General features: G+C 40.5%; 2 protein-coding genes across 8 annotated transcripts in view; one reads left to right on the top strand and one right to left on the bottom strand.

The window, feature by feature from the left end:
• ERMARD (ER membrane associated RNA degradation) overlaps positions 1 to 246 on the bottom strand; it is a 30,775-nt gene extending 30,529 nt beyond the window's left edge. For all 6 annotated transcript variants that reach the window (XR_004070720.2, XR_008681096.1, XM_031012467.2 and 3 more), the window contains exon 1: positions 4 to 246. Coding sequence is in view for 4 of the 6 variants with exons in the window: in XM_031012467.2 (XP_030868327.2) it covers positions 4 to 246 (243 nt within the window). In the remaining 2 variants the exon portion in view is untranslated. The remainder of the gene's footprint in view (positions 1 to 3) is intronic.
• DYNLT2 (dynein light chain Tctex-type 2) lies at positions 193 to 26,180 on the top strand. 2 transcript variants are annotated; one of them, XM_063708015.1, is made up of 5 exons: positions 193 to 328; positions 7,406 to 7,612; positions 8,442 to 8,600; positions 11,393 to 11,513; positions 26,093 to 26,180. In XM_063708015.1, exons 1-4 carry the CDS (start codon positions 209 to 211, stop codon positions 11,501 to 11,503), a joined length of 597 nt encoding a protein of 198 aa, XP_063564085.1. In that variant the 5' UTR covers positions 193 to 208; the 3' UTR covers positions 11,504 to 11,513; positions 26,093 to 26,180. The 2 variants fall into 2 exon arrangements, with proteins under 2 accessions (XP_063564085.1, XP_030868325.1); XM_031012465.2 differs by lacking the exon at positions 26,093 to 26,180 and having other exon boundaries at positions 11,393 to 11,582.
• Positions 26,181 to 27,257: the final 1,077 nt, after the last annotated feature.

Below are 27,257 nucleotides of genomic sequence, written 5' to 3'. Positions count from 1 at the left end.
TACCTCCATAACTTCCGGTGCCCCGCTGCGGCGCGCGTGAATGACGCAGGCGCCTGCGCGCCCCTCCTCCAGGCGCCTTGGAGCCCTGGCGGGCACTTCCGACCGTACGAGGCGCAGGTGGGAGACTTCCGCCCTCGCGGGACTGGCTAGGGCGTTTGACCGCCGGCGGTGAAGGGGAGGCGGTGGGCGTCTTGGAGAACAGAGCGAGATGGAGAAGCGAGGCCGAGGCGTGAAGTCGAGTCCCATCCAGACCCCGAACCAGACCCCTCAGCAGGCTCCAGTGACGCCTAGGAAAGAAAGGAGGCCTAGCATGTTCGAGAAGGAGGCAGTGAGTGCGGAGACTGCTAGGGGCCCGAGACGGCTATGTCCGACCGTTTAATTGAAATCGCTCCCCAGTGGGCCCCGCTCCCGTCACCACCCCCAGAGCCAAGGAGGCAGCATTTCCCTTTTGTGTTTCTTTTTTCCCCAGATGCGAAATTGAAGCCTGAGACTGAGTTGGGCAGTCCCCTTTGGACTTGAGTGCTAAAGTTTTCTTGTTTTTTAATTAGGGCCATAGAACCCTACATAAGTCGATTGGAAGGGTGGTTGCAAGATCTTCTTTTCAAATTTACTCAGCTTGCGGATTTCCTGAGAGTACTCTTGAGTATTATTGCTTTGTACTAAAACACTGTGTTAGTGTATTTAGTGCCATTATAAGCAGTTTTGCTAGCGAAAAATGAGTGTGTGTTGTATTAAAAAAATGATAAACCAGTCAGAATAGTGCCATGTTTTGGGTTTTTAAAACATCAGCAGTCTGGGTATTTGAAGAATGTACAGGAGAAAAAAACTTAAATTGAAAATACCCTGTCCAAAACTTACTGATATTGATGGAAAGGGTCATTATGCAGTTTTATTGGTGGTATAACAGGTATTTCTATATGATTAGGCTTTGAAAACCGTTAATGTATTAAAGACTCTATATTTTATTGATACTTTAACAGAAAATTAGTTTGCCCAAGGATACAAAGCTGTAATGATAGAGCTGGGACCAGAACCTGTATGCTAGTACTCGGTCCAATTGGCCTATACTGGTTTCTCTTCATACTTACTTCGTGGACCTATAATAGGATGAAGACAGAGATGACAGGCAAAACAATTTTTTGAAGACCCTAAAACATTTTAAGATTACTCTTAAAAAGAGAATTCTCAAAATAATGGCGAAATTTCAGGTTCTTGTTTCCCTGGTGTCTACATTTTACAGAGGAAAGAACGAACTAAATAAAGGAGGAAAAGTAAACAGGCCAAGTTTACACAGCTAAGAAAAAGAGCAGAGCAGGGCTAGAAACCTAAATCAGTTGGACTTAAAACTTCACACTCCCAAACACTATGCTGTATTTCTTGGCAATGAGTCTGAGTAACAGATAGGTCACCAACAGTAAAGAAAAATTTCTATATATTGAGGCAGACAAGGGTGGCTTTTATAAACTGCCTATCTGAGGTCTGAAGTGGTCTTTAAAATTCAATGAGCCTGAACTCAAAATGAGGAGACACATAGGTGCACCTGGTATATAGGTTAAAATCTGGGAGTGAGGGGACATGGACCAAAGTAATTATTAGTATTTAATATGGATGTGATCAATTATAGCTATCTTTAAAGTTGATTCTTTTAGAGGTGAGAAATTTGAATAGAACAATAATTGGGAAGAAACTGAGAAAGGACTCTACAAATGCTCACTAAATGTACCTGAGGAAGCTGTTCACTTAGTTATTTCTAATTTAAGGTAGCTGTTAATTTCCCTATTTTGGAGCATAGGAAAATTTAAGACATACCGTTTAATCAATATGACCATCTCTTGATTTTATCTGTCTTGCCTCCATTTCTTTTTTTCTAGTGGTAGCACCTCAGTTAACTTTTAGAGAATTAACTCATCTGCAATTGTATAGAGCTTTGGTGAGATTGTCAGCTACTTCCCTTTTTAATGAGGATGAGACCCAAACTAAGCTAATTAGATGAATTCTTTGAAATAATGCAAAGAAAATGATTGAGGTTTATTCACATTGAAGATGAGAAGCTAAAGTGTTCCCTGTATCTTTCTGAATCTGGTTCGTCAGCCTTCTCTGCTGTTATGTAAACTGTATCTTTCCAATAAATTATACTTCGGCTTAACACGAATGAGTTCCTGTTGTTGCGATCAAAGGTAACAAAATGCGAAGTAGATTACTAAAATTGGAAAACTTGATTGTTCTCACTTGTGCACATGCATTGAAATTCTTAAATACAGCCGGGTGCAGTGGCCCATGCATGTAATCCCCACTTTGGGAGGCCAAGGCGGATGGATCACCTGAGGTCAGGAGTTCAAAACCAGCCTGGCCAACATGCCAAAACCCCGTCTCTACTAAAAATACAAAAATTAGCCGGGCTTGGTGGTAGGCACCTGTAATCCCAGCTACTCAGGGAGGCTGAGGCACGAGAATTGCTTGAACCCGGGAGGAGGAAGTTGCAGTGAGCCGAGATCATGCCACTGCACTCCAGCCTGGGCAACAGAGTGAGACTCTTGTCTCAGAAAAGAAAAAAAAAATCTTAAACACTAGCATGTGGCATTTAGAAATAAAAGTAGTATCTCATGCCCAAGCTCATTTTATTTTAGGGCTATATGTAGGCTCAATATAAGGAAATGCTATATCAGTAGAAACTCAGGTATTATTAGATGCCAAAAAGTTGATCATATTTAAAGCCTATTCCCAATTTAAAAAAGATTATAAAGATTCTTAATAAAAGGAATAAAATACTCTTAATAAGTATAGCAAGTCAGCCAATATTATACACAAAGGAGAAATGGTACAGATGTAAATTTTCAGCATATTAGAAGCATTAATGGTTATTTTCAGGCCACACATGAATGCCCCATTTCCTTAAGAATCATTGCAGTTGAAAGCCGCTGTTAATGATACTATGTAGTTGCATCCCTTGAGTATATTGTGGAGGAAAGGAAGGTCCCAATCACTGCCTTAGAGAAGCATTCTCTTAATAAACAAGAACAAAATGATTTTGTTTTTAAGAGGTTTAGGGAGCTAATAATGCTGCTTTTGCAGTTAAGAGACACAGAAGCCTGACAGATGATCACAAGAAGAGATTTATTTATGGTGAGGGACTTCTACTCGCAGCCAATATGGAGTAATTCTTACCAGAAACTACTTAAAGTAACACACAAAAATGTATGGAACAATTGTTTCCATTGATTTAGGTGTCAGGCAGGACAAGAGAGTGATTTCCGAGAGATGAGAAATAGGTAAGGTGAACCCCAATATTGCCCCCACCTTAATTGCCTGGTGAGAGTTTCCAGGCTACAACGCAAGGAAAGGCCTCCTTTATTTCAAAAGGAGTTAGGAGCCTGGGAAGCCAAGGTAGCATGAGACTGGAGAGCAGAGTATTAAGACAGGGCTGCACAAACCACCCCAAAGACCTACAGAGGGTTTCCCACAATATTCAGCTGAGTGCAGCAGTGCATCTGGTGAGGAAGCTTCTCACCAAAGGTGGAGAGTGGAGGTGGAGAAAGAATCACCCAAAAGGAACAGAAAAAAAATCCTTGGACGTGTTCCCACCAGAAAAAGTGGAAAACCATGAAAAATACAGGGCTTTGGTTAGCATGCTAAGAGGTGTATTGCCTCAGTAGTGGGAAAAAATAGAGAACAAGTTCTCTGATCTGGCTTATCAAGGTTGAGAAGCAAGGCTAAAGAGGATTAAACTGTTTCCAAATGTCTTTGTTCTAGAAGAAAGCTCAAGAGTCTTAGGAATACAAAAATATCCAGCCTATAAGAAGGTAAAATTCACACTGTCTGGTCTTTAAATATTAATAGACCTACAGAAAAGCATGAAAATAAAGTTCAAAATTGAAGCAGTAAAAGCAGCCCAGAAATTACACAAAAATAGAATTAGTATAAACAGACATTAAAGTAGTTAAGAGAGTTATTAGTTTTCGTCAAATTTAATCATATATTATGAAGTTATTACAATTACATTCCATATATTTAAGAGTGTAGAGAAAGACTGAGCATGTTAAATTCAAATCGAACTTCTGTAGATGAAAAATACTATGTCAGGGATGAAAATACACTAAATGGTATTAACAGCAGATTCAACAGTGCAGAAGAAAGGACATTTAGAGATGTGGAAATTGGGGGAGGATGCTGAAAAAATATTACAAGATGTCAATGAGCTTTGACAGAACTTAAAGTTGCCTAACGTTCTTGTAATTTGAGTCCCCAAATGAGGTGAGAGAGGACAGACAAAAAGTACTGGAAGAAATAAGGAATGAGAAATTTTCAAATTTGTTGAAAACTATAAACCCACAAATCTAAGAGGCTCAGTGAACTCCAGGCACAAGATACATGAAGAAAATTATGCCAAGACATACAATAATAAAATTGCTTGAAACCAGTGACTTAAAAATTTAAAGGCAACTAGAACAAAGGAACGTTACACACATAGAAACAGACAAAATGACAGCATACTTCTCAGAAACAATGCAAGACAGAAGACATCGAAGCATCATCTTTAAGGATTGAAAGAAAATGACTAACAACCTAGAATTCTATACTCAGCTAAAATATCGTTCAAAAAGCGAAGGTAAGACTTCCAGCTTCCTTAAAGTCCCTACTATGTCCTAACAAGTAAAAAGCTGAACAAACTGAAAAAATTAACTCTTCTTAGATCCGTAAGAGAAGTGAGGTCACAGGACAAACTGCTGCCCCCAAAAGTAGATTGACAAGCAGCAGTTTGCTCTGTGACCTCACTCCAGCCCTCCTTAGCCATCCTGTGTGACTTAAGCAAGTAGGGAAAAAAAAAAAAAAACTCAGAAACATATGTGAAGTTCACAGTCCAGAAGCACAGGTTCACTAAAATACCTAGTCATACAACTACAGAATGCTTCCTCACCGTTAATACATTACCAGCACATTGCCAGAGGCCTTGTTAACAGCAGTTTCTTTACCTGGTGAATCATGTCTGCCTATCAGGAAAAAAATTAGGCATACTAAAAACAACAACAAACACACAGAGCAGCAGAACCAGACATGGCAGGGATGTTGAATTATCACAATTTAAGTAACTATGATTAATATGTTAAAGGGCTGTAGTTGACAAAATTGCATGCAAGAACGGATGAGCAATGTAAGCATAGAACTGGAAATCCTAAGAACTAGAAATGCTAGACATCAAAAAACACTGTTACAAAAGAAGAAATCTCAAATTTAAAAAATATTTTGAGCTAAATAAAAATGAAAACATCAAAATTTGTAGAGTGCAGCAAAAACGGGTTGGAAGGAAATGTATAGAATTCAATGTGTGCATATATTAGAAAAGAAGAAAGAGCTAAAATAAGCCTCAAAGAAACTAGAAAAAGAAGAACAAATTAAATCCAAGAAGAAAAGAAATAATAAAAATTATAGCAGAAATTGATGAAATTGAAATCAGGTACCAACAAAACCAAAAGCTTTTTCTTTGAAAAGATCAATAAAATCTATAAGCCTCTATGCAGGCTAAGAAAGAGAGGACACACATTACTAATAGCAGAAATGCAAGTCAGGATATTGCTAGAAATTACATGAACACTATAAATATAATGGAAGAATATTATGAACAATTCTGTGCCCAGAAATTTGATAACCTACATGAAATGGACCAATTCCTTGAAAGATGCAATTTCCCAAAAGTCATACAAAAAGAAATAGATAATCTGAATAAGCATACATCTGTTTTTAAAACTTGAATCAGTAACAACCTTCCAAAGCAGAAATCACCAGGTTCAGGTGATTTCCTTGGTGAATTCTACCAAGCATTTAAGGAAAAAGTTATATCAATTATTACAATCTCTTTCAGAAGATAAAAGCAGAGAGAATACTGTCTAACTCATTCTGTGAAGTCAGCATTACCCTAATACCAAAGGCAGACAAAGATGCCACAAAAAAAGCAAACTACAGACCTGTATCATGTATTAACACTGATGCAAAAATTCTCAACAAAATACTAGCAAACTGAATTCAGCATTTTATTTAAAGGATTTGACACCGAGGCCAAGTGAAATTTGTTCCTGGAATGCAAGGATGGTCCAACATATGAAAATCGATCAAGGTAATACACCACATTAACTAAATGAAATAAACCACCTGATAAATCTCAATTGATGAAGAAAAAGCATATGTCAAATTCAACACTCTTTTATTATAAAAACACCCCAAAAACTAGAAATAGGAGGAAACTACTTCAACCTAATAAAAGCTCTATATGAAAACTGCACAGCAAATGCCAGGTGCAGTGGCTCATGTCTGTAATCCTAGCATTTTGGGAGGCCAAGGCAGGTGGATCACGAGGTCAGGAGATCAAGACCATCCTGGCTAACATGGTGAAACCCCGTCTCTACTAAAAATACAACAACAACAAAAAAATTAGTTGGGAGTGGTGGCATGCACCTGTAGTCCCAGCTACTCAGGAGGCTGAGGCAGAAGAATAACTTCAACCTAGGAGGCAGAGGTTGCAGTGAGTCAAGATCGCGCCACTGCACTCCAGCCTGGCCGACTGAGCAAGACTCTGTCTCAAAAAAAAAAAAAAAAACTTCACAGCAAACATCATACTCGATGGGGAAAGACTGAAAGCTTTTCCTGTAATATTAGTAACAAAGCGAGGATGTCCACTTTTGCCACTTCTTTTCAACATAGAGCTGGAAGTTCTAGCCAAGCAATTAGGCAAGAAAAAGAAATTCCTGGCTATTAATAAAATTAAGCTCACTGCTTTAACTTAAGAGGCTAGAGCATTTATCTGGGACATATTGGGCACTAAGCAAATATTTCATTAATGCATATTGGATGTCACAGAATGGATGTTTCATGTCAAAAGCATGAACTGATATATATATCAAATCAATGCTCTTTTGGTGTCTTTTCACCTTAAGACTTATGAATGTGCTATCTAAATAATTGTATTATTTAAAAATAAGTAAATGAAGTAAAATAAAATTTTAAGACAATGAAGGATAATATTTTCATAATCTCAGGGTAGGGAGGAAGAAAGGTTTTCCCTATATCTCCATCCCATAGCCACTCAGTTGCCCTCCCTGGAGGCCACTCTTGTTTCTAGTTCCTTTGGATCATCCATGGATATTCTAAATATATGCATGCAATTTGTATGTATATGTTTGTGAGTATAGATAAAAGGATAAATAGTATTCCTATTTTTTTTTTTGCCAAATTGATAGCCAGGAGTGAATCTAGGATTTAGCAACCACATCATCGTAGAAATCTGTTTAACAAATTTCCAAGCTTTGTGTGAGCCCTGTCCCACTGTACAGGGTTCTTTATTCTGAAAACTCATTTACAGTTTAAAAAGTAATCTTTCTGCCTTTCTCTCTTCCCCTCTCTCTTTCTCCTCCAGTATACACAGATTTTAAGAGAAAGACTGAGAGAGTCAATTCACGATGTTCAGTATGTGGAGCCTCCTTTTGATGACTCAATTGCTGATATAGGTAAAGAATGGAAGAGTGCCCTGGCAAAATTAAAGTTTGCTAATTCATATAGAATGGAGCCATTGAAGAAATTCCAAGCTCATTCAGTAGAAACTAAAGTCCAGCAGATACTAACAGTAGGTTGATAAATATATATGATAGCAGTATTGTATGAGGGTTCTACAGAGAAACAGAAATTATATATACGAAGAAATTTATTCCAGGAATTGACTCATGCAATTATCACTAGAACCAGAAGGCATTGTGTCATTGGTGCAGGCACAACAAGTCAGTTAATCAGAGATGTGTAGTCTGTCTGCTAGGTGTCCAGTTCTGCTCCTGGTTTGCAAGAGTAATGCTTTATAGTCCACAAGCCATGTCCATTTCCTTCAAGCTATACATTAATTTATTAATAAACATGGTTAGAAATCTTTGATTTCATTTTCCTGGAGGCCAGAGAAAAATTAGTGGAGTGAGAGACTACAGGGGAGGGCTGGAAAGAAGTAGTTTTAATATGAGCCCACTGAGCAGGGCAGTGACTTGGTACAGGTTCTGAGTCCAAGTAATCTTCAGTATAAGAAAACCAAAATCTGAATTTTAATAAATGTATAAATTTAAAAAGGTTTCTTTCCTTTACCTAAGAATTTCCTTTACCTTCTAGAAGTCTTCTTTAGAAAATCTCCTTGTGTCTATTAACTGTTTGGCAGAGTAGTCTAGTAAATTACAACTTAAAGCTTGTATCGATAATGAAAAGTAATTGAATATAATTTGAAAACCCCAATAAATATTCCTCAAAATTGTTACTGAAATAGGTAAGCATAAAATTTATTTAATATTATTTAGTTAGGAATATATTTATTTTAAAACAGTTATATATATATTATTTAGACATGTTTTCTACTTGAATTTTTATATAGAAAATATTTGGTTTGAAAATAAAAGTATTTTTCTTAAATTTTCTTAAAGGAAAGTCTTAAAGATGTCAAATATGATGATAAAGTATTCTCTCACTTGTCACTTGAATTGGCAGACCGCATACTGTTAGCAGTCAAAGAATTTGGGTACCACCGTTACAAGTTCATTATAAAAGTATTATTTATTCAAAAGACTGGCCAAGCAATAAATGTAAGTAACCCATTGATACAGGATCTAGCAATTAGAACTATAAGGCATCTCCTCCCTAGTGATTTGATTTTTATTGTGATGACTCAAGGGCATGCCATAGATTCTGAGGTACTTTTTGAAGGAAAGTATCATGTTGTTAAGTATATTTATTTCACTGTAAATTATTTGAAAAGTACAAACCAGCTGGGTGCGTTGGCTCATGCCTGTAATCCCAGCAGTTTGGGAGGCTGAGGCAGGTGGATCACCTGAGGTCAGGAGTTTGAGACCAGCCTGGCTAACATGGTGAAACCCCGTCTCTACTAAAAATACAAAAATTAGCTGGGCATGGTGGTGGGTGCCTGTATTCCCAGCTACTCGGGAGGCTAAGGCAGGAGACTCACTTGAAACTGGGAAGCGGAGGTTGCAGTGGCCCGAGTTCGCTCCACTGCACTCCAGCCTGGGCAACAGACTCAAAAAAAAAAAAAAAAAGAAAAAGAAAGAAAAGTACAAACCTAGAAGTAGCAATTTGGTACTACTAATTTATTAAATTGCACTGCTATTCTGTTCCTTGATCATATCAATTTTGACAGTTTAATGTCATTTAAGTTAACCAGTAAATTTATTTTGGGCACTAATAGGTGTTAGGTACTAAGGAAAATCAAGGAATGATAAAACACGGACCATGATTCTCAAGGAGATTTTACTCTACTTAAGGAGATAAAGCAGCACAATTTAGAATTCAGGGAAATAAAATGATAGGGATAATGTAAACAGCCTGGGTTTTGGAGTCAGATCGCCTCTGCCACACTTGCTGGCTGTGGCCTTGGCAGTTTCTTCATCTATAAAATGGTGATGACAAAACTGGCTTCCTAGAGCTGTTGTGAAGATTAAATGAAATTATCTGTATTAAAATCCTTAACATAATCACCAGCACAGAGCCCTCAATAAACAGCAAGGTAATTATTAACAGTATTTATTAATAAAGAGATAATATCACTAGGCTGTGTAATTATGTAAGGAGTTGGTAAGGAATATGTGGGAGTTGGAGAGAAAAGAGAGAAAAAGCTGTGTTTGGAATAATCTGTAGAGGTTCCATAGAGGAGTGGACTGCATGATGAAGCATGGGGAGGGGGACCTGGACTGGCAGAGGGGTACTGGCGAGAGAACCGCCAGTCAGCAAGAAAGAACCGTCCTGGCTCCCATGGAGAAGAGAAGCTGCACCACATATGACATACGGACTTAAGAAATAGGAACGTTCTAGATGATAAGTGCTACAAAGAGAACATTAAGGTAGGGATATGACAGAGTAGCAGAGTGGCTACTTGGGATTGTTTAGAGAAGGGAGAACCCTCTGATGTTCAGATAAGAAGGAACCAGCTATACCAAAGAGAAGGGAGAATGTTCCAAGCAGAGAAAACTTCAAGTGCAAAGATCCTGAGGCAGGGATGACTTGGTGTGATTGATATGTAACAAGTGTAGCTGGACTAGTAGCTAGTAGATAGTGGCATGATGTGCAGTGGGGGGATGTTTCAGCTTATATTATTGTACAACAAACCACCCCAGAACTGAGTATCTTATAACAACAGCCATGTATTTGCTTACTTTCTGTGAGTCAGCTCAGCCTGGGTCAGCTACTTGGCTTTTCTGCTGGTCTCACTGATGCACTTGTAGCCCTCTAATGACTTACCTGGGCCTGCAGGTCCAAGACGGCTTCTGTCACTTGTCTGACTGGTGGGCTAGCTGTGGCCTGGGCACCTGGGTTCTCTTGCATGTGAGCCAGCATCCTCCAGTAGGTTGAGTGGGCTTTCATAACATGGGGGTCTCAACATAGTGTTCCACGAGTGTGAGAGCGGAAGCTACAAGACCTCTGAAGGCCTTGCTTGGAAGTTTCACAGTGTCATATTTTACAACTCATAGCAAGTCACAAGGCCAAGAATTATTCACAGGGTGGGGACATAAAGTCAACTTCCTAATAGGAGAAGCCATAAAGAATTTGGGCCTTTTTCGGCCAGACGTGGTAGCTCATGTCTGTAATCCCAGCACTTTGGGAGGCTGACGCGGGTGGATCAGCTGAGGTCAGGAGTTCAAGCAGCTTGGTCAACATGGTGAAACCCCATCTCTACTAAAAATACAAAAATTAGCTGGACGTGGTGGCAGGCACCTGTAATCCCAGCTACTCAGGAGGCTGAGGCAGGAGAATCACTTGAACTCAGGAGGTGGAGGTTGCAGTGAACCGAGATCACGCCATCACACTCTAGCCTGGGAAATAAGAGTGAAACTATGTCTCAGAAAAAAAAATTGGGGCCATTTTAGATCCTCCACAAAGAAGTGGGCTGGAATCAGATCACATATGGGTTTGTACACAGAGAAAAGGAGTTAGAATTGTCCGTAACAGCCTACTTGTATAGTTAATGCCATTTCTTCATTTCAAGGCAAGGCCCTGACAAACCTTTTTGGCTGAAAATCTTTAAAGGGTGGGAAGACTTCCTTATCATGGACTACATGGCAGAGTCATGCTGTATGCAGAGCCACTACATCCCCATTCCCAGGGGCCTTCTGCTCCTGGCCCTGGAAACACAGCTAAGGAAGCCTCTCTCTGTTTAGAGAAAGGCCAGCCTCTGGTAAAGAAGAAGGATGGGCTGGGGCAGCGTCATTCTCCAGGCTCTTTATGAAAGGGAAAACCAGATAAATTACATCTTAAAAATAATTTCTGAGATACTGATGCATTCATTTTTAAAAAACTAGTGTAGATTTGAAAATTACTTCTTAATATGTTCAATCTAAAGTTGGTCTTTACAAAATTTCTCTCACAGATTGCCAGCAGATGGATCTGGGACATTGCATGGGACAGCTGGGTCGCAGCTAAACACGAAGCAGAATCCTACATGGCACTGGTCTTGGTGTTTGCCCTTTATTATGAATAGCTCATTACAGGTACTAAGGATTGTTTACTTCCGAACTTTTCAAAAATAAATGAAATTTACATATTTGTAAACCTCATAATATTTCTGATTTGCTATATTCTTATTCTCATTTGAGGCCTTTCAATTGTATTATTTTAACAACAAAGTAGAAGCTAGATTTTTATATTTATACTTACTATTATATTAACTAACATAATAGTATGCCAAAGTAGTATAAAAGGTGTATGCATGTGTGTCTGTGTGAGTATATATGTATGTATATACAAATTCTTATAGTAGAGTATAGGGAAAAGATCATTTTTGTAAGATTTAAGAAAATGATAATTTGCTACAGGAAATTAAAATGCAACCTTGTAAAGTATCAAATTCAGTAGATGTTAAGATAGATTTTGGAAATTTCTAATGATATTTTAATACTTTGTATTCATTGTTTTGAAAGGAATTACCAAGTTTGAAAGAAAGATGTTATTATATTTCATAATTCCCTAATATCCTCCCGCTCCAGCCAAACTGCTTACAAGTGTGTAGTCAATTTACTAATCTATTAGGCTCTGTTAGGCTCTGTGAGCCTTCTAGGATCTTTTTTTCAGATGCAAGAACTGAAAATTCATATTAATTGTTTAAAGAAATGAGGAAAATTTTATTTCCCAGGGATTTGATCAAGGATCCAGGTTCTCTCAAACTTCCCATTCTCCCCACAGACTTCCACGTACATTCATTTTGCTTGACAGAATTTAATCATGTTCCTATGACTAGACCAGTTGTAATTCCCTCCTTAAGGTTGGGGCTGGAGCCTACCTTTTCTGAAGCACGAGATCATGTGAAAAGTGTGGCTATTTGCCAGCCACAGTGGCTCACTCCTATAATCGCAGCACATGGGAAGGCCAGGGTGGGAGGACTGCTCTAGCCCAGGAATTTGAGACAAGCCTGAGCAACGTGGCAAGACTCCATCTCTTAAAAAAAAAAAAAAAAAAAAAAAAGAGAAAATTGTGGATCCAGTGTACAAATTGGGACTCTTCTAGCAGGGAGGCAGGGTGTGCACTTGTGGGAGGCAAGCAATACCTGTGATAATCAGTATGATTTTCATCATTACAACCAGAACTGAAAACAACCACGTCAATACTGACCAGTAAAAATACCTATTAGTTGAATTATCTATAAACAAGGAGATAAAAATGGCAGAGAAGGGTTTTTTTTTTCCACTTAGGTTTTATAATGAGTTGGTGTCAGTTTCCACTTATGAGAGTTAAGGAGCTGAAATATGATTCCTGCCTGAATACATCCAAATGGAGTTTGGCTGCGGGACTGCATGAAAGTTTGGCCAGAATTATTCTTAGAAAATCACTCCAGCTCCCTCCTGCTGCCTTGTGAAGAAGGTGCGTTGCTTTCCCTTTGCCTTGCGCCATGATTTTAAGTTTCCTGAGGCCTCCCAGCCATGCAAAACTAGGGGTGGGGCCAAGACGGCCGACTAGAAGCAGCACCATGTAGGAGGCTCCTATGGGAAAAAAAGCATAAGCATGTGAATCCTTCACCAGCAACCAAGGTATCCAGGTTCTCTCATCAAAATTGACTAGAAGGCTGGCATTACCCACACAGAGAAGGAAGAGCAGTGTGGTGTGGCAGCCCACCTGAGAGCCACATGGGGAAGGCGAACCCCCTTCCCCCAAGCCAGGGGAGGTGGTGAGTAAGTGTGCTACCCAGCCAGGGAAACTGTTGTTTTTCCATGGAACTGTGCAACCCACAGATCGGAAGATTCCACTTGCAAACCCACGCCACTGGGGCTAGCATCACAACCCTGGAACGCGCAGATTCGTACAGCCTCTCAGCTGGAATCTGCTTAAGCTTACCCAACTCCCATGGGGAAGGGTGGCCAGCACTGGCTGCAGCTGCCTGATGTCTAATCCATTTGAACTCCTTGTGGGAGGGGCAGCAGCCAGCACTGGGACTTGCAACTGCCTAACATGCTAAGCCCCCTGGGTAGGGGAAGGGCAGCACCCATTTCTATAGCTCCAGGCTGCGCTTTTCCCCTGCTGGAGCCAGGCAGGCTGGACAGCTTGGTCCCAAGACTTGTCCCCACAGCCCAACACACCAGCTGTGGCAGTCTGCAGCCAGAGTGCCTCTTCAGGTCTAACTCTGACCCATCCTTCCTCAGTGGCTTTCCTGCAGGATCTCCAATAACTCCAGCCAGAGGCTCAGGGACAGAATTTGGATCTCCCTGGGCCTGAGCCCCTAGTGGGAGGGGTGGCTGCAGTCTCTGTGGACCAGCAGGCTTAGCCTCTCCTCCTGGTAGTTCTGAGTAATCCAGGCAGCCCAGACAAGTGGGTTCCCCCCAGTGAAACACACTCTCTCTACTAAGGGACAAATTGCTTCATTAGATGGGTCCTGCTCCCCGTGTCACCCAACTGGGTGAGACCCTCCAACAGGGGTTGTCAGATACCCTATACAGGAGTGATCCTACTGGCATCAGGTTGGTGCCCCTCAAGGTCAGAGGTCCCAGAAAAAGGAGCAGGCACACATCTTTGCTGCTTTCCAGCTTCCTTGAGTGACATCTCCAGGTATAAGAGCAAATCAGATGAGTAGGGCCATTCACCCCAGCAAACTGCAGCAGCCCTACAGAAAAGGGGCCTATTTAAAGAAAAACAAGCAGAAAATGACAACAACAAAAAAGGCCCCCACAAAAACCCCATCTAAGGGTCAGCAGCCTCAAAGACCAAAACTAGACAAACTCATGAAGATAAGAAAGAATCAATGAAAAAAATGCGAAAACCCAAAAGGCCAGAGTGCCTCTTTTCCTCCAAATGATCACAGTGTCTCTCCATCAAGGGCACAGAACTGGACGGAGGATCAGAGGGACGAATTGACAGAAGTAGACTTCAGAAGATGTGTAATAAAAAAATTATGATCAACTAATGGAGCATGTTCTAACCCAATGGAAAGAAGCTAAGAGCCTTCATAAAAAGTTAGAGCAATTGCTAACTAGAATAACCAGCTTAGAGAAGAACATAACCAACCTGATGGAGCTGAAAAACACAGCATGAGAACTTTGCGAAGCATACACAAGTATCAACAGCAGAATCGACCAAGTGGAAGAAAGGATATCAGAGTTTGAAGACCACCTTACTAAAATAAGATATACAGACAAGAATAGAGAAAAACGAATGAAAAGGAATGAACAAAGCCTCCAAGAAATATGGGACTTCATAAAAAGGCCAAACCTACGATTGATTGGAGTAGCAGAAGGAGATGGGGAGAATGGAAACAAGCTAGAAAACACACTTCAGGATATTATCTAGGAAAACTTCCCCAACCTAGGAAGACAGGCCAACATGTAAATTCAGAAAATACAGACAACACCATTAAGATACTCCATGAGAAGATCAACCCCAAGACACATAATTGCCAGATTCTCCGAAGTTAAAATGAAGGAAAACCTGTTAAGGGCAGCCAGAGAGAAAGGCCAGGTCACATACAAAGGGAAGCCCATCAGACTAACAGTGGACATCTCACAGAAACTCTATAAGCCAGAAGAGATTGAGGGTCAATATTCAACATTCTTAAAGAAAGTAATTTTCAACCCAGAATTTCATATCCAGCCAAACTAAGCTTCATAAGCGAAGGAGAAATAAAATCCTTTCCAGACAAGCAAATGCTGAGGGATTTTGTTACCATCAGGCCTGCTCTGCAACAGCTCCTGAAAGAAGCACTAAATATGGAAAGGAAAAACTGGTAGCAGCCACTGCAAAAACACACCAATATATAAAGACCAATGACACTGTGAAGAAACTGGATCAACTAGTGTGCAAAATAATCAAATAGCATCATGACAGGATCAAATTCACATATAACAACACTAACCTTAAATGTAAATGGGCTGAATGCCACCAGTTAAAAGACACAGACAGGCAAATTGGATAAGGAGTCAACACCTGTCAGTGTACGGTATTCAGGAGACCCACCTTACATGCAAAGACACACAGGCTCAAAATAAAGGGAAGGAGGAAAATTTACCAAGCAAATGGAAAGCAAAAAAAAAACAACAACAACAACAACAACAACAACAACAAAACAGGGGTTGCAATCCTAGTCTCTGTCAAAACAGACTTTAAACCAACAAAGATCAAAAAAGAAGGGCACTATGTAATGGTAAAGGGAACAATTCAACAAGAAGAGCTAACTATTCTGAATATATATGCACCCAATACTGGAGCACTCAAATTCATAAAACATATTCTTAGAGACCTACAAAGAGACTTAGACTCCCACACGGTGATAGTGAGAGACCTTAACACCCCACTGTCAGTATTAGACAGATCAATGAGACAGAAAATTAACAAGGATATTCAGGACTTGGAACTCAGCTCTGGATCAAGTGGACCTAGTAGACGTCTACAGACCTTTCTACTCCAAATCAACAGAATATACATTCTTTCCAGTGCCATATGGCACTTATTCTAAAATCAACCATATAATTGGAAGTAAAGCACTCCTCAGCAAATGCAAAAGAACTGAAATCATAACAAACAGTCTTTCAGATGACAGTGCAATCAAATTAGAACTCAGGATTAAGAAGCTCACTCAGTACCACACAATTTCATGGAAGTTGAACAACGTGCTCCTGAATGACTCCTGGATAAATAATGAAACTAAGGCAAAAATCAAGAAGTTATTTGAAACCAATGAGAACAAAGGTAATATACCAGAATCTCTGGGACACAGCTAAAGCAGTGTTAAGAGAGAAATTTACAGCACTAAATGCCTGCATCAGAAAGCTAGAAAGATCTCAAATCAACACCCTAACATCACAATTAAAAGAGCTACAGAGGCAAGAGCAAACTAATCCAAAAGCTAGCAGAAGACAAAAAATAACTAACATCAGAGAAGAATTGAAGGAGACAGAGACACAATAAACCCTCCAAAAAATCCATGAATCCAGGAGCTGGTTTTTTGAAAAAAAATTAACTAAATAGAAAGACCACTAGCTAGATTAATAAGAAGAGAGAAGAATCAAATAGACACAATAAAAAATGATAAAGGGGATATCACCACTGACCCCACAGAAATACAAACTACCATTAGAGAATACTACAAACACCTCTACGCAAATAAACTAGAAAATCTAGAAGAAATGGATAAATTCCTGGATGCATACACCCTACCAAGACCAAACCAGGAAGAAGTTGAATCCCTGAATAGGCCAATAAGAAGCCTGAAACTGAAGCAGTAATTAATAGCCTACCAACCAAAAAAAGCCCAGGGCAAGAAGGATTCACAGCTGAATTCTACCAGAAATACAAAGAGGAGCTAGTACCATTCCTTCTGAAACTATTCCAAACAATTGAAAAGGAGGGAATCCTCCCTAACTCATTTTATGAAGCCAGCATCGCCCTGATACCAAAACCTGGAAGAGACACAACAAAAAAAAGAAAACTTCAGGCCAATATCCCTGATGAACATCAATGTGAAAATTCTCAATAAAATACTGGCCAACCGAATCCAGCAGCACATCAAAAAACTTATCTACCATGATCAAGTCGGCTTCATCCCTGGGATGCAAGGCTGGTTCAACATATGCAAATCAATAAATGTAATCCATCTCATAAACAGAACCAAAGACAAAAACCACATGATTATCTCAATAGATGCAGATTGATAGGGTTGACAAACTTCAACATCCCTTCATGTTAAAAACTCTCAATAAACTAGGTATTGATGGAACAGATCTCAAAATAATAAGAGCTATTTATGACAAAACCACAGCCAATATCATATTGAATGGGCAAAAGCTGGAAGCATTCCCTTGGAAAACCGGTACAAGACAAGGATGCCCTCTCTCACCACTTCTATTCAACATAATATTGGAAGTTCTGGCCAGGGCAATCAGGCAAGAGAAAGAAATAAAGGGTATTCAAATAGGGGGAGAGGAAGTCAAGTTGTCTCTGTTTTCAGATGACATGATTTTATATTTAGAAAACCACATCATCTCAGCCCCAAAACTTCTGGAACTGATAAGCAACTACAGCAAAGTCTCAGGATACAAAATCAATGTGCAAAAATCACAAGCTTTCCTTTACACCAACAATAGGTAAGCAGAGAGCCAAATCATGAATAAACTCCCATTCACACTCACTACAAAGAGAATAAAATACCTAGGAATAGAGATAACAAGGGATGTGAAGCACCTCTTCAAGAACTACAAACCACTGCTCAAGGAAATAAGAGAGGACATAAACAAAGGGGAAAACATTCCATCCTCAGGGATAGGAAGAATCACCATCGTGAAAATGGCCACACTGCCCAAAGTAATTTATAGATTCAATGTTATTCCCATGAAACTACCATTGATATTTTTCACAGAATTAGAAAAAACTATTTTAAATTTCATATAGAATCAAAGAAGACCCCATATAGCCAAGACAATCCTAAGCAAAAAGAACAAAGCTGGAGGCATCATGCTACATGACTTCAAACTATACTACAAGGCTACAGTAACCAAAACAGCATGGTACTGGTACCAAAACAGACATATAGACCAATGGAGCAGAACAGAGACCTCAGAAATAACACCACACATCTACAGCCATCTGACCTTCGACAAACCTGACAAAAATAAGCAATGGGAAAAGGATCTCCTATTCAGTAAATGGTGCTGGGAAAACTGGCTAGCCATATGCAGAAAACTGAAACTGGACCCCTTCCTTACACCTTATACAAGAAGTAACTTAAGATGGATTAAAGACTTAAATGTAAAACCCAAAACCATAAAAACTCTAGAAGAAAATCTAGGCAATACCATTCAGGACACAGGCATGGGCAAAGACTTCATGACAAAAATGCCAAAAGCAATTGCAACAAAAGCCAAAATTGACAAATGGAATGTAATTAAACTAAAGAGCTTCTGTACAGCAAAAGAAACTATCATCAGAGTGAACAGGCAACCTACAGAATGGGAGAAAATTTTTGCGACCTACCCATCTGACAAAAGTCTAATATCCATAATTTGCAAGGTACTTAAACATATTTACAAGAAAAAAAAACAACCCCATCAAAAAGTGGGCAAAGGATATGAACAGACATTTCTCAAAAGAAGACATTTATGTGGCCAACAAACATATGGAAAAAAAGCTCAACATCACTGATCATCAGAGAAATGCAAATCAAAACCACAATGAGATACCATCTCACACCAGTCAGAATGGTGATTATTAAAAAGTCCGAAAACAATGGATGCTGGCGAGGCTGTAGAGAAATAGGAACGCTTTTACACTGTTGGTGAGAATGTAAATTAGTTCAACCATTGTGGAAGACAGTATGGCAATTCCTCAAGGATCTAGAACCAGAAATACCATTTGACCCAGCAATTCCATTACTGTGTATATACCCAAAGGAATATAAATCATTCTACTATGAAGACACATGCACATGTATGTTTATTTCAGCACTATTCACAATAGCAAAGACATGGAACTAACCTAAATGCCCATCAATGATAGACTGGATAAAGAAAATGTGGTACATATACACCATAGTATACTATGCAGCCATAAAAATGAATGAGATCATGTCCTTTGCAGGGACATGGATGAAGCTGGAAGCTATCATCGTCAGCAAACTAACACAGGAGAAAAAAACATCACATGTTCTCACTCATAAGTGGGAGTTGAACATTGAGAACACATGGACACAAGAGAGGGGAACAACACACACCAGGGCCTGTTGGGGGTGACAGTGGAGGGGAGGGAACTTAGAGGATGGGTCAACAGATGCAGCACACCACCACGGCACATGTATACCTATGTAACAAATCTGGACATTCTGCACATGTATCCCATTTTTTTAAGAAGAAACAAAAAAAATTTTGATCATTTTCTTACAATTTCTACCAATTCTATTAGTAAACTAAAATTCCCTGAGAGTTTCCTTCTGGCAACTATATATCAGAACAACTGTTCTTTCATAATAAAAGAAAAATATGCTTGGTGAAAAAAAAATCACTCCACCATTATACAGAGAATATACATGATAGTTGTAGCCAAAAAAACTCTTTAAAAGGAGCTATTGATGCTAATCTTGACCACAGAAAAAATTAGTAATAACCTATGAAATATGTCATATCATGCAATTTGCCTTCCTGATGAACTTGTCAGGATGAATTAATTGCAAAATATACTACCTGGTAATTGAGTTGACTGCCTCATAGATAGACTTGTTTGTAAAATGAGAATTATACCTTTTTCCTAAGGTTTGCATGTGAATTAAAGTAAATAATATGTAATCAAGCACTTATGCACACTTATTACGTCTGATACATCCAAATTACCTTTAGCTCTGTTCTTTCTCTTTCCCTTCTGTAAACCCCCATATATACTTAGTTGTTAAATTCTATAGATTTTAATTTTTTGAAGTGGCTCAAAATAGCTTCAATTTTCCATTTGTTATATCTCTAGCCTAGGTACTCACTTCCCTCAAATCTGTTTCAATAGCCCCTTTATTTCATTGATTCATTTATTATTTTTTTGTTCAACAGAATCATGCATCTACTGTGTTCTAGGCACTGTTGGAGATGCAGATTGTATTGTGGTGAAAAAAACAGACAAGTCCCCTGACCTCACTGAACTTCTTTTGTATTGGGGGGCTGGTATTCAGCAACTACACCTCTAGTAAATGCTTCCAAGAATGAGGCAGGGAGAAAACCCAATGGGCCTATTTTCTTTGCCTTACGTCTCATCTCCATACCTTACACATAAAACTGATGGAGTTTTCATCTTGGAAGCATAACTTTATATCAGTCTTTGCCTCAAAACGCCTCAGTGGCTCTTGATTGCCTTATGAGCGAATACCAATTCTTCTGCCTACTCTTAAGGTTCTAGATTGTCCATAATGTAATACTCTGCTGTTTTCTGAGGTTAAGTGGATTCCAGGTGCATTATAAAGATCTCAGATCCTAGCAACACTTCTCACTGTCAATCCAACGTCTCTCTCACTGCTTCTCCAGATTGGGTGAGATACCCCCCTTTGTCCTCCATAATATCTTCTATTATTGCCTTTCCTCTAACATAAAACTCCTTTCCTCCTTTTCTTCCCCAATAAGCTCTGTTGAGACCTGTACCAAGAAAACCTCTGCCCTGCTATCATCAGCCTCTTTCCCCCAGGCTCCTCCACCTAGGCTGTACTTCACCACGATCCTATAAAAGGGTAGTATCACCTGACCCCACTAGACTATCATGCTAAGTATTCAGATACATAACTTTTGAACCACTTGCCGACTGTGAAGATCACTCACATAAAATATCACATAAACATTTCCTTCAGTCCATCGGCTCACTGCAAGCTCCACCTCCCAGGTTCACACCATTCTCATGCCTCAGCCTCCTGAGTAGCTGGGACTACAGGCGCCTGCCACCATGCCCGGCTAATTTTTTGTATTTTTAGTAGAGATGGGGTTTCACTGTGTTAGCCAGGATGGTCTCGATCTCCTGACTTCGTGATCCGCCCACCTCGGCCTCCCAAAGTGCTGGGATTACAGGCGTGAGCCACCGCGCCCGGCCGGAACTTTATATGGTTCATCAGGCTTCTCTATATTTCCAACCTCTCTTCCACATGCATTTTGAGTTCCTTTCCTTAAAAGCAATCTGACTTTTCCCTGAAGAGGAGTGCCACTGCAGCCCTCTCAAATGAAGGCTGTTTTTTTCCTCTCAATCTTTGATGACTTACAGCCAGGAGTTAGCGTAGGTAACCCCTTTGACCTTAAAAAAATTCTGGCTCCTGAAAATTTATGCTATCTGAATATATAATCTTTTACCTGTTGATTTCTGCTGCCTGTAGTCCCTGGCTTATTCCTCCCCATCACTTGAAGACTTGAGCTACTGGATTATAATCTTCATCGCCACCCAACTCCTGTCATCTTTCCTTGGGACTTCAACATCCACATAGATGAGCCATCCAACAAGGCAGTCCTCACTTTGCGCGGTTCTAGTATGCACTGTGCAATTTTCACTTTGAGAATATTCAAGCAAATTTCATTTACTGTGGTTTAGTTAAATAATACCAGTTCCCCAACAAGGTGGTTCACATTTCAATTATGATGGCATATTAACTTTATGTGAGGAATTGCATAAAGAAGAAAATTCACAGCTAGCTCTTCAGTTCACAGATCACTATGTAAATAACAGATGGGCACTGTCTTAGCTTGGGCTAATATAATTAAATGCCTTAGACTGGGTTGCTTAAACAAATATTTTTTATTGAGGTTCTAGAGGCTGAAAGTCTGAGATCAGGGTGCCAACATGGTGGTTCTTGGTGAGGGTCCTCTTCCTGGTTATGTCCTTACCTGGTCTTTCCTTGGTGGGGGTGGGGGCAGGGGAGAGAGAAAGAGAAGGAATATGAATCTTGTATCTCTTCTTCTTTTTGAAAGGATATTAATCCCCATCATGGGGACTCTGCTCTCGTGACCTCATGTAAATCTAATCACCTCCCAAAGTTCTCACTTCCAAATACCATCACACTGGGGATTAGGGCTTCAATTTATGAATTTGCAGGTGAGGCACAAACATTCAGTCCGTAGCAGATATCACAATCCTTCTTTCAGAGTCTGTCAGTTGTTGGTCACTGCACAACTGTTACTCAGTTTTTCAGTTTATAAGCAGCAAAGCATGTAGTTGTATAGCTTCCTTGTTTCCCAGTGATAAACTAACATGATATTTTACAAAAATGGATCATTAAAAGGGAATTGGCCAAGAAAGATGAAAGTACAGCAAATAAAAAAATAATAATGCAGAAATGAAATTAGATGTGATTAGGGAATTTGAAAATGACAAAAGCAAAGCAAAGATAGGATGAGACCTCGGTCTACACAAAAGGCACCATAGAAGCCATAGAGAAAAAGTTCAGTAAGTAGAAAAAACAAGGTAAGTTGCTTCAGGATCTTTTGGTTTAAATTGCGCTAGAAAGAGAATGCAAATTATGGCCGATATAAAGACCTTTTCCTGCTTTTGACTGAAGACTGTAATAAATTTAAATTTTTTCCCAATCAGTCTGGCTAGCATTCAGGTGAAGTGTTGAAGTTGGTAGTCTTGTTGAAAGAAAATAATTACAAAGAGACTAAATAAAAACCTTATTCAGCCAGTAAATTCTGGTTTCATCATTTTATGAATTGATTAATGTTAAGAGATTAAAGTGGCTGTGACAAAAGGGTGAAGAGGTCCACAGGAAGTGTTGCTGATACACTTTGTATTAAAGAATTCCTGAGAATAGTTCACAAGATTGAAAATGCAAAGATAAAATGTTGGAAGCTAATCTAAACTTAGAATGCAGAATGACAATTTTTCAAGACAGAAGATTAATAGTATGAGAAGAGGCAAACAGTTCACACTACTATTGGTAAGTTGTTTTGTTTTCTTTTGTTTTTCACAAAGAATAAAGACTGATTCTCCATGTTTCTCATGTTTTAAATTATGGCATACTAAATAAATTAGTTTTACAATTTAAAAAATTCCTGATATGTCTACGTAGCAGTAACACAGTTTTTGATGTTTCAACAAAAGTTCTTAAGTGTCACAGAACAATTTTAATTTTTCTCTTTGATTATTAAGATCACTTTGCACAATTTCAACTTCCATGGTCATTTTTCTAGTCATGTTCTACCATGCCAAGCTAGGACTGGCTGTATGCTACTTTCTAATTCCTTAACCAACTCACATTCAGTTGCCTTTTACCCCTCTACACCTTGCTGTCGCCAATATTAGTATGACTTCTGAAATCTTTATTTCAAGCAAGTTATTCTCATGCAATCATTTCCTGTCCTTCCAGCTCACCACCTCTAGTACCCCGAAGACAGCCATTCTCTAATCTTATTGAAATCTCCAGTTCATTGGCTTTTTTCACCATTTATAGCCCTCAAATTTCCTACCTTGTCCAGCTTAGATATCATGGCTCATCATTATCATCACTCCTTTACAAACAGACTTCAATTTCTTTATCCCTCTTCCTCACCTGGAAAACCCCTTCCTGAATGAACCCCATTATCTACTTTGTCCAAGCCTAAATCCAAGTAGGTAAACTTGACTGAGAACCTGACAAAGCCAGACCGAGTAGTTTCACTTTAAATTCATGACCACAACTCTCAAGAAGGCAAAACACTTGGCATCCTGGAAACTTTGCTTTCCTGCTCTCTGACACACCTTCTTCTTCCTCAGACCTTCTGTATCTCTCTCCCCTACTCAACTGTCAGCTGATTTTCCCTTTATATTTCATGAAGGAAAGAAAATATATCAGAAATAAAAATCCTTCAAGTTGGCTGGGTACAGTGGCTCATGTCTGTAATCCCAGCACTTTGGGAGGCCGAGGCAGGCAGATCATGAGGTCAGGAGATCGAGACCATCCTGGCTAACATGGTGAAACCCCGTCTCTACTAAAAATACAAAAAATTAGCCAGGCGTGGTAGCGGGCACCTGTAGTCCCAGCTACTTGGGAGGCTGAGGCAGGAGAATGGTGTGAACCCAGGAGGTGGAGCTTGCAGTGAGCCGAGATCAGGCCACTGCACTCCAACCTGGGCAACAGAGTGAGTCTCTGTCTCAAAAAAAAAAAAAAAAAAACTAAAAAAAAAAACCCTTCAAGTTTTCCACTCACCTGCTTGCAGCTGCGACCACCTTCTGTCTTTCCTGTTAAAATGGGTGCATTCTGCTTCCTGTCTAATACCTGTGCTCTGGAGCCCATTTTTCCTTGCCTTCTCACAAGCTGCCTTCCAGTAGCATTTCCTCTCTCTGCTCAATCATGGTTTTCTGCCTTCCTACTCAGTCATTCTTTTTAGTGTACCAACATGTGCTAATGTCTTCCATCTTAAAAACATCCCTACCACCTCTCCAGATACTCTCTTTCTCCATTACTTTTTATAATAAAACTACACAGAAGAGTTGTCTATACTCTGGCTCCAATTCCTAGGCTTCCATTCCTCCCTTAATCTGCTTTAATTTAGTTTCTGAAACCACCACTTTGCTGAAATAGCTTGAAACAGTCAAGATAGTTAATTACCTCCAGGTTGCTAAATACAATGTATTCTTCTCTGCCAACTTACTAACTTCTCCATTAGGAGAGCTGACCAGTCCCTCTTTTAAAACATTCTCTCCTTTCAGTTTACAGTACTTTACACTTAGTTTTCTTTTTTTTCCTTCTCTGTCTTCCACAAGTTGAGTACCTTTGGACTTCTTGGTCTTGGGCCTTATTTTCACGTATATCTGCATAATCTAAGTGGTCTCATACGGTTTCATGCTTTTTTCCCCCTTATCACTATTTCCAGGGCCTAACTCAGGGTGTAACTTAGTAAACAGTAAGGCATTCATTTGATGAATGAATGAATAAATGGTTTTTTTATATCTTCATCATTTAACATAGTTCTTAGTTAATACTTGGCTTGCCATAAAATATTTGTGGAATAATTGGACATTATTGTTATCATACAAATGAGGAAATGGAGGGTCAGAGAAATTAACTAATTTACCTTTGATCACATAGCTAATAAGAGGCACAGCTGGGATTTAAACCAAAGTCTTAACTTGAAATCTTTGTTCTCTCCATTACATCATAGTACCTCCCTACATATTTCATCCTTAACTCCTAGAATCCATCTTCATTTATCTCATTCTTATGCCAAACTGGAACGATTGATGTACCTGAATATGTCTATTTTCCCACCCCTCAGCCTGTTTGGGGCTTGAAACCCAATTTCTACTTCCATTGCACATCTACCTGTATCTTTCTTACCTGTCTTTAAAGCAGTTTTCAAATTCTAGGTCAACCTTGAAACCTCCATTTTTTTAGTTGGTAGTAAACTCCATTTTTTTTTTTAGTTGCTAGTTGTTTTCCCACCTAAGCTGCCTTAAAGTACAATTATACATTCGTACCATATTGTATTAGTGTTGAAGCTGCCTATAGGCAGGGATCTAATCTATACAGTGTCTCCTTAATATTCTTCTTTGCCTTGCACATTGGAAGACTGAATCAGTTATTTGTTGACTCCAGAATAAATTTGCATTTGATCTTGTCAACCTAAATAACAGACAGGTTTGCCAAACATGACAAATTTATTTGAGAGTGGGCATTGCAATGTAGAACATGGTGTCATAGTAAACTATAGGTGTATTCAGGGAGGTAAAGGAAGATAAGGGGTTTAAAAGGAAAAACGAGGAGGATTACGTAAGTTGTTTTGAAACAATTATCCTTGGCTACAAAGATCAGTAACAAAGGGGATGGCCAGTCTAAGGTTGGACAGGCAGTTGCTGCGCAAATGTCCTTGAAGCATTTTTTTGTGTAGTTTTGTGGCCTTTGTGCAAGGTTGTGGTTTTGGCAGTCTTTTGTGCTAATTCTTTATATCAGGCAATTATTAGTGAGAACTTTCCCATCACGGCTTTCCCTGACTCCATTTTCTGACAGCTTTCACAATCTAGAGACAGAATCCCGGAGGGAGAGGAGTACCAAATAGCTTAAGAGTTTTTTTTTGTTTTTGTTTTTGTTTTTCTTAAAAAAAAAAAAAACCGCTAAACTCTACCCTGATCAGTGAAAAGAATTTAGCTGAAAGATGCAGTTTCTTCTTGGCAGATTCAGACAAGAAGTGCAGCGGAAGCTTACACCTGCACGTGGTGGGGCAGAGGCAAGAACGGATGGTCCGGCTGAGGCTGAGAGAACCAAGCTCGATTAGGATCGGCTTGAGGGCCCGGCGTCGTCAGTGGTGACCTCTCTGACCTGAGGCAAGTGAGCCAGGCTGGACTGAGCGTGTTAACGTCGGTGTTTGTCAATGTGACGCGCTAGAATAATCCCTTTATCTTTCCCAACTTTTGTTTGTTGAGTGTAGGCAACTATAATGAATGGAAAGGAAACCGGATTGTACTTTAAATCCGAGAACATTCTCTACTCTCCAGAACAAGTCATCTGCAGGCGCAGGCAATGGAATCCGTGAGGCCAGCTGTACGGCGGGCCGCCCCGGACCCAGGCTTGGCTCCTCACTTTCCGCTGTTTTTGGTGCGGTCCTACAAGTGCCCTGGTGCAGCCCGAGATCAGTAATAAATGCAGCTGAAATACACCGGCTCCCACGTTCTCGCGGGGGTACCTGCCAGGCCGGCGTCCACGCTCCTCCCCGGCTCCCGGCCGACCGCGTTCTCGGCGGAGACATCAACCACGCGGGCACGCAAAGCCACGAGGGCCGAATCTCAGCGACTTCTTCCCGCTGTGCCTCCCGCACGCTCCGGGGCGGGCGCCGACAGCCCCCGGGTGCAGCTGCGGATGCTCGGGGAAGCGTGGCCCGGGCAGGTGGCTCCGCTGCTCTCTCGGAGCGCCGCCAGCGAGAGGGGCGACCCGAGAACAAAGGCGGGAGAGGAGCGGCGACCGCGAGCGCGTAGAGGCGGAGGCCGCGCAGTCTCCGCGCGACTGCTCCGGGCAGGGCGACCCCCGGCAGAGAGGGGGCGGGGTGGGGCGGGGTCCCCCGGGAGGGGCGGGGAGGGGCGCGGAGAGAGGGAGGGAGAGAGGGAGGGAACGAGGGTGACGCGCGGAGGGGCCGGGCCGGGGGCCGCGGGGAGGGGGCGGCTGCGAGCGCGCCAAGTGGCGACGAGCCGGGCCGGGGCGGGCCGGAGGGCGGGCGGGAGGTGGGGCGCGCCGCGGGCTGGGGGGAGCCGCGGCCGAGTACAACGCCGGGCCGTGGCGAGCCAGGCGGCGGCGGGGCTGAGGCGGCCGCGGGGCTGAGGGGAGCGGCGGGGTGAGGCGAGCGAGC

Source organism: Gorilla gorilla, chromosome 5, assembly GCF_029281585.2.
Source record: "Gorilla gorilla gorilla isolate KB3781 chromosome 5, NHGRI_mGorGor1-v2.1_pri, whole genome shotgun sequence".
Lineage (NCBI taxonomy): Eukaryota > Metazoa > Chordata > Mammalia > Primates > Hominidae > Gorilla > Gorilla gorilla.
The sequence above is the reverse complement of the archived record's forward strand: the minus strand, read 5'-3'. Positions and strand labels throughout refer to the sequence as shown.